The sequence below is a fragment of the Drosophila tropicalis genome, unplaced genomic scaffold (genome assembly GCF_018151085.1).
Source record: "Drosophila tropicalis isolate 14030-0801.00 unplaced genomic scaffold, ASM1815108v1 contig_859, whole genome shotgun sequence".
NCBI lineage: Eukaryota > Metazoa > Arthropoda > Insecta > Diptera > Drosophilidae > Drosophila > Drosophila tropicalis.
Genome location: NW_027173353.1, coordinates 2,965,086 through 2,972,583, shown reverse-complemented (window position 1 = coordinate 2,972,583; position 7,498 = coordinate 2,965,086). Strand labels below are relative to the sequence as shown.

The window sequence follows — 7,498 nt, the reverse complement described above, 5'->3', positions numbered from 1 at the left end:
ATTTATCGAGAGACTGGCACAAGGAGTAATAAATTGCTTCCTTTCTCTCTTCCTCTCATAGTTTTTTGTCCTTAAGACTAAGTATTGACATATGATCCATACTTGAGCCTTACTTAATAGAAAGATAGACTTACTATACACTTCCTAAGAGTAACCAACTTCCATTGAGGTCCAGACCTCACTTTTCTCTTTCATATAAGTCCTCGATTTGTTTTATATTATATTTGCTTGTATAAGGATAATGGAGATATGTATAAGTACATCTGGTCCTTGCTTAAAAAGGTGCTACGATCCGTGTTAAACAAGAAATGAGCTCAGGGATTACGTTTCAAGACCTACAAGGAGGCAAATGAAAACTTTTTGTTTATCGAATTTCATAGTTTTTTCACAGCAAACAATTTCAGGTGTTTATTAATAGTAATTCTAAAAGTTCAATGATATTTTAAGTTGATTGTCAGCGGATACTTCTAATATGTAGTCGTAGAATAGAGCACAGATCTATTAACAAATATTTGTTGTCCTCCTGATCGTTTAATCGTTCTTTAGTAGTTTTTTATTTAGTTTTAATCTATATATTGTATATTATATGGCGTAAGATTGAGTACAACTGCATTAGTTTTGAATTAAAGGCAATATTTAGCTTATTATTTCAAGCCTTTTTCCATGTCAGCCGACAATTTCTGGAGAACACTTGAATATATATTCTATGATTCAAGATTCTCTGGGCTTTTTGTGGGCCTTTGATATTGCCGGACTACTTCTGGAAACTAAATTTACATTCTTGTAATAGAAAGACATATATAATTCCTGTTAAAAGTACATATATTTAATATAGTCCGTGTTATTTTTGGTATAAACAAACAGTAAATAGCCTTGCTAACGCTTTAACTTTCCACTTTTGGCCAAACCTGCAAACCCATTCGTATATTCTTATCACATTACCTTAAGGTAATGACTTGTTTTATAAAAAGATTGCTAGTTGGTGGGCAATAAAATACATACTTCATATGTAATATAGTATGTAGTTTAATTTCTTATCTCATTTTCCATGAAATTGTCGTCGAAATGTCTAAACACATTTCTGTTTAAGTTTTTCCATTGTTCGCCATGTGATACGCCCGCAAAGTGGGAAACAAAGCCATAGCCAAAGTACAAATCTGCTATCAGAGGTCCACAAAGCGAACTCAAAAGCTATTGGGGAAGTAAGTGACAGTTTATCTGGACTTTTTGGAATGGCAAATAAATAAGTTATCTTTGTTTTACTAGTATGTAGATATAATTTTAATTTTTATTTATTAATTCACTTGATTAACATACATAATTTACAGATACAATGTGTTTGTGTGTGTGTGCAAGCGAATTCTGCTAACTTATTTTGAATGATAGATAACATTATCACAATCATATGTGTATGGAAAAGGGGGCGGGCGGGGGGTGGCAAATAAATCAAATTTAAACAAAAAAAAAAAAATAATTGATTGTAAATCAAATTAATGCTGTTGCAATGCGAAATTTATTATTTTAACTGAACAAATCATTTAGGGGAAATAAACTGAAATTCAAACCAAAGAGAAAGATCGAATGAAATACTTTCGCATTGCGTTAAATTTTAAGGGTTGCTGAAGATAAATGAGTTAAATTTTGTAGTTGTTTTTAGATTAACAAACTGCTTACTGCTTCTGCAGATATTCGTCAAAGAGATAGACAGACAGAGATGGATCTGGGACCTTCATCAACTTGGCCAGATCGTTGGCATAGCCAGATAGCTTGCGCACAGTATCGGCCTGTTTGCCCAAGAAGTTCTCCTCGATGTAGTGGGCCAACTCGGGGTCGTGTTGCTGAGAGTGAGAGGCGCGAGTGTGCACATGAGTGGCACCGGTGGCCAATTGCTTCTCATTGTCCAAAGCCAGAGCCAAGGATTGCAGTTCATCGACTTCGAGGGTTTGACGCTGGGTGCTGACGGAGGCAGCGGATTCGTGGCGCGTGTTGAAGTCCACAATGCCACCACGACGGGTGATCTGTTTGATCAGGGCAATGGTGTCATCGAACGAGCGATCGGAGAGACCCTGGTAGAGCTTCTGGAAACCGGGACGATTCTTCTGGTACGAGTTGAAGTGGGTGGCCAAGAGCAGGTATTCGTATGATTTGGTCAGCTGGGAGTTGATGTAGGCCTGAACTTCGGGTTCGATCTGGTCAATGCCAGCGAAACGAGCATTACAAATTGAGTTGGCTAAACAGAGAGGGAGGCGAAGAAGTTTGAAGGAAAAGTTAGGAGAAGTTATTTCGTTATAAGAGGGGGGCAGAGAGGAGGGGGCTTACTTTCGCCTGTGAAAAAGCCCGTGAGCGCTTGTTTATTTTTAAAATATATATATAAATACAATTTCAATATAAGTTAAACTCTCTTTAACGCTCTCTCTTTTAAGTTAATTTCTGTTGCTCTTACTTACCAGAGAAGGTCGACGAAGAGCACGCTGTAATCACACTGTTCTGGCAGTATTCCTCATCAGCCAGAGCCCCAGCAAAGAGACTGGTGGCAATCAACGCCAATGCAATGAAGGATTTCATCTTTGATTAACTGGAAAGCAAAGCAAAAATAATACGAATTTGTTTAGTAATCGAATTTCACAATATTTTCAAACAAAAGGCTAAGGCGACAGTTTGTTTCGAGAATTTCCCTTTTTGCGTCGTAGAGTTTTTCATCAATATTCTCATTCTCTCTCTCTCTTTGAGTTTTCCTCTCTTTCCACCACCAATAAAGAAACACAGAAACATTTGTTTTTCACAACACCAGCAGCAGCAGGTAGAACAATTTCAACATAATTTTTGTTAGGAATTTCACTCACTTTCTTTAATAATACACACTAAACTAAACTAACTAAATAATTGAATTAAACTTACTTTTTAAGTGGTTTTAATTTCAATTTTTAACTGTGTCTTTTTCGTGTGTGTTGCTTGTTCAAATGCGATTCGTGAACTGCTGTTTATACCGTTGCGTTTGCCTCGTTTCTATGCGATCGATAAACGCCTTGCTTGAGAGTAAAGTGTGAGAGTGTGAGTGAGTGAGCGGCCGAGATTGTGTGTGCCTGTGTGTGTGTGTGTGGGGAAGAGTGTGGATTTTGCACTCGTCGGTGCCTCTCTTTTGTGGAGGGGATTTCGTTGTCAGTTAAAAACAAAAAATATTCCACGCGAACATAGAATAGACTACAAAATACCCTGTTATATACAAAGAATGAGTTTTTTATAGATTAAGCTGCATGGATCTCCTCTCTTTTTAACTATTTGCCATAAAATAAAGCCATTTGTGTAAGATTATTGTAAAAGCGTCTCAACAAAGACTGTAAACTACTTTTAAATCATACTTTTTATAGCTTCCAATATACCCAAATCAACTTTTTGGGGCTACAGGGTATGCAAAAAACATGGCTCTGGTCAACATGGCTGCAATTATGTGACTCACACATGTAAATGCCATCTTGTTTATGCACTCAGCTCTCTGAACAGGGTTGCCAGCATACGGACAAAGAAAAGTGACCACAAAGTATGAAATTATTTTCCATTGTTCCACTGACCACCAATTGGTTTTTATCTCAACATTTCTTTTGGGAAATTCCAGAGCCTTCAACCTGCCAATAGTTGCTAGGTCTAGTTAGTTAATACTGATTGATCCCCATCACTATTCTGTTATCATTTTGCTATCTCTTGGCATTAAGTTATCAACTTCAGGTCATCGTTGATTGAATTCCCCCCGAAATGTCTTGACAACCCATTTCTTCAAACTCTGACGCAGTGCATTCTCAGTTCAGAAAGCAAAACAAAAACAAAGAACAGCTGACGCTGACTCAAAAGAGCGGCGGCAACAGGGCGGCCATCGAAGCGGCCATATTTACTGAGTAATTTAGTGTAGAGGACGTGTGATTTAAATTAAATACGACCTATCAACTAGAGTATGGTCAATTATCACAAAGACTAACTAAACTAACTTCATACATAAGCACAAAGCAATGGCAATTCCGACATATTGAATACGCTGATAAGCCACCACACAAATACACACACACACTCTCTCACGCACACACTCACTGATACTCTTTCTGGCTGATGGTGAGCGAGAGCATTTAAAACGAAATTGTTCACCATGGGCACACATTCACGTTCCAAATCAACAACGTACGAGACGTCGACTAACTAACAAAAGCGCTTTATTTGAGTAGATTTACTCTGTCAAGAAGGTACTAGAAGCCATCAAAAGGCATAATCGGTGAAATCAAAGCAATTGAAATTAAAGCAATCGTTTGCCTTCTATGCCAGTGTGTGTAAAGGCAACAAAAGATTTGATAAAATACAAAAACGAAAAAAAAAAAAACAATTTGATTTCGGTCTGCCTATTTAACTTTGACTAACTTCAACGAGGTGCCTCATTCTCATTTGTGCATTTCGTAAAAGCGCATCGCAAAATAATAATAACAATAATAACCATTGATTTGTGACAAATTCTCAATTTCTGTGATTTTTGTGTATAAAGACTTACAAGAGAAACGATGATGAAATTCTTAGCAAGTTTCCTGGTTCTGGCCGTTGTGGCCCAACAAGCCTATGGAGATTTTAAATGTAAGTATTTTCACAATGTTGTTCAAAATAATGGAAAAATTGTTTAAATAAATAAATTCCGACGCAATATTTGAAATGAGAGCAGAGAGCAAAACACAAAGACAGAGAGAGTTAGCGAGGGAGAGCGTTGAAATGAGTATGCGCTGGCTTAAGAGAAATTTCTTCTCTCTCTCTCTTTGGTTTACCCAAAAAGAAACAAAAACCAGAAATTTTAAAATTAATATTATGTTTTATATACACACTTCCGTTACGGTTATAGAAAACCAGTTTGTGTAAAAATTTTACTTTCATTGTGATCATATAACGGTCCCCCTTCCGCCACCCTAAGCCAGCATTACGCATATTTTTTTGCACACGGCTTGAGTAGTGCTAGAGTGAGAGAGTCCGATTATGTTTTTGCACACGGCCCCAAATCAAAACAAAAACCGTTGCTATGGCGCTTGATGAGCGCTCTCTTCGTATGCGCACGTTACCACAAGAATAGAGAGAGATTGAGAGTAATAGAAAAGAGAATTCATAATGTTGTAACTGCATTTTGCACACGGCTTTGAAATTTGCATATAACGAAGCTTAACCCCTTCCCTTCCCCCACTCCTCGTTACCATAGTTAAACAGGGAGATCAAGAATCAAGTTTGAGCATTGTAAATGAGCTGGGCAAGCAAAAGCGAACGAATATAGAAGAGAGCAAATCAAAAGATGATGAATATCAAGACCGTAATCAAAGTCGGTGTAGGTCCCCCCAAAAGATTTAATAGATTAGAAATTGCATTACATTTGTATGTAACATTTCCATATTTGTGTGGCAGGCTCCCTGGAGGTTCCTGAGATTCCCAAGAACTGGATTGACATGAAGGATGCCTGCATTGCTGGCGTACGCCATCAGATTCAGGAGGAGATCAATGCTTCCTACCAATACCTGGCCATGGGTGCCTATTTCGCCCGCGATACCGTTAACCGTGGTGGCTTTGCCGAACACTTCTTCAAGTCAGCCAAGGAGGAGCGTGAGCATGGCTCCAAACTGGTCGAATATCTGTCCATGCGTGGTCAGTTGACCGATAATGTCAGCAACCTTATCACCGTGCCGGTTAGTATCCACATGAGCTCCATAGAATTCTATCGTACTTATGACTAACATAATTTATGGTTACTTTTTTTAGACTGTGGCCAAGCAGGAATGGAAGGATGGCGCCAGTGCTCTGGAAGATGCTCTTGAATTGGAGACCAAGGTTACTCGCTCCATTCGCAAACTGATCCAGACCTGCGAGGGCAAGCCCTACAACCATTACCATCTTGTGGACTATCTCACTGGTGTTTATCTGGAGGAGCAATTGCACGGACAACGCGAGTTGGCCGGCAAGTTGACCACTCTCAAGAAGATGATGTCCACTCACGGCGAATTGGGCGAATTCCTGTTCGACAAGAACTTGTAAGGTGGTCCTAACTCACCCACCACAACCCTTCAGCCAGCAGCCATTCATTTGTAGCTTTTAATCTGTGCTCTTCGAAACAAAAAAAAAAACACTAACTGAACAAACATATTCCAAAATTCATCTAGTATTTCTGTCATCTATTAGCTAAGATCCGCCCCCCTTTACACTTTAGTCCGTTCATTAAACTATATAAAATGGAAAATAATTTCAGTCAATCTCCACTTCTCTCTCTTTCTCTCTTTAAAAAATAAATAATTCAAAATTTTTGTGATTCGGAAATTTGTGAAGCACAGTTAAACCCTTGAGTTTTTGTTTCTTATCAAACTTCCCGAGTTTTGCTGCGGGTGTTTCTTATCTCATACAAAGTAGCTTCAAATATCAGTTATCAGTGGTGTATATAGAAAAATGACATTTAGAAAACAAACTGTATTCGATGTGATTTATTTACAATATGTTAAGTTTTGTTATCGCATGTTGTCCGACGTGAGCACATTATATAATATTTCGAGATTTCGTTTAGTTATAGGAGGGCATACGCATCAAAACACCTACACACACACAAAGAAACAAACTCCTCCTCATCATAAACATCTTAAATATAAAATAAAGACATACATATACATATATATATATCTATTTTTCTGTCAATTAGAACTTGCAAAACTTGAATAAATAACTTATATATGAAATAATATTTTGTGTGTTAACCGAATGTAATTGTTTTCTTATCTTATCAATCAATTACGAGTGCTAGTCGATGTAACAAAGACCTTCAGGTCTAAGAAATCTAAGACTATCTACTAATAATACCAATAGTCAATACCTTGACTTGTTTCACTTCATTTTAAGGAGTTGAAGAGAATTATCTTGAAGAGACTTACTAAAAGCAAATATCAAAAGAAGTTGAGATTATAATCTTTTGCTATCCATCTTTTAGCTTAATGTACGGCTAATTTAGTGAAATTCTATAGCCGATTAACCCGTTTACTAGACCCTTGAGATATAGCCTCTCTGTCGACGATCACGTTCTGGCTGTCCATCAAGAGGGAGAGCTGCCTAATGGTTTGTTCTCTACATTGTAAATTCCTTTTGATAAACGTCCCCAGTTGGTCTGCTTATTGACCCTTTCATGTACATAGTTCAAGCAGTGGGCTAATCTGATTGGAAAACACACACACACACACACAAAAACCAAACCATAAGAAATGGATGAGGGTGATGACTGTGCGACGAGGCGAAACGAATGAAGGAATCGGGATTGGGATTGGGTATTGAACGTATTGAGAGGTGGAGACCACAGATGGACACGGACACGAACAAAGTACAAAGAATAATTCATAAGTCACTTGTAAAAATGTCGTGAGTCCTTGGTCCTTTCTTCAGCAAAATGCCCTTAGGGGGCTAATGTGTGTTCACCCTTTCGATGTCGTTGCCAATGATTGACATGGACATGGCATGC

At 38.0% G+C, this 7,498-nt stretch overlaps 2 protein-coding genes across 4 annotated transcripts; one reads left to right on the top strand and one right to left on the bottom strand.

The window, feature by feature from the left end:
- Positions 1-1,270: 1,270 nt before the first annotated feature.
- Positions 1,271-3,029, bottom strand: Fer2LCH (Ferritin 2 light chain homologue). 2 transcript variants are annotated; one of them, XM_068298182.1, is made up of 4 exons: positions 2,899-3,029; positions 2,448-2,575; positions 2,320-2,346; positions 1,271-2,230 (listed from the first exon to the last, which is right to left on the bottom strand). In XM_068298182.1, exons 2-4 carry the CDS (start codon positions 2,563-2,565, stop codon positions 1,671-1,673), a joined length of 705 nt encoding a protein of 234 aa, XP_068154283.1. In that variant the 5' UTR covers positions 2,566-2,575; positions 2,899-3,029; the 3' UTR covers positions 1,271-1,670. The 2 variants fall into 2 exon arrangements, with proteins under 2 accessions (XP_068154283.1, XP_068154284.1); XM_068298183.1 differs by lacking the exon at positions 2,320-2,346.
- Positions 3,030-4,138: 1,109 nt separating this feature from the next.
- On the top strand, positions 4,139-6,751 carry Fer1HCH (Ferritin 1 heavy chain homologue). 2 transcript variants are annotated; one of them, XM_068298180.1, is made up of 5 exons: positions 4,139-4,229; positions 4,523-4,608; positions 5,216-5,338; positions 5,416-5,693; positions 5,767-6,751. In XM_068298180.1, the coding sequence occupies exons 2-5, from the start codon at positions 4,539-4,541 to the stop codon at positions 6,037-6,039; spliced, it is 744 nt and encodes a 247-aa protein (XP_068154281.1). In that variant the 5' UTR covers positions 4,139-4,229; positions 4,523-4,538; the 3' UTR covers positions 6,040-6,751. The 2 variants fall into 2 exon arrangements, with proteins under 2 accessions (XP_068154281.1, XP_068154282.1); XM_068298181.1 differs by lacking the exon at positions 5,216-5,338 and having other exon boundaries at positions 4,153-4,229.
- Positions 6,752-7,498: the final 747 nt, after the last annotated feature.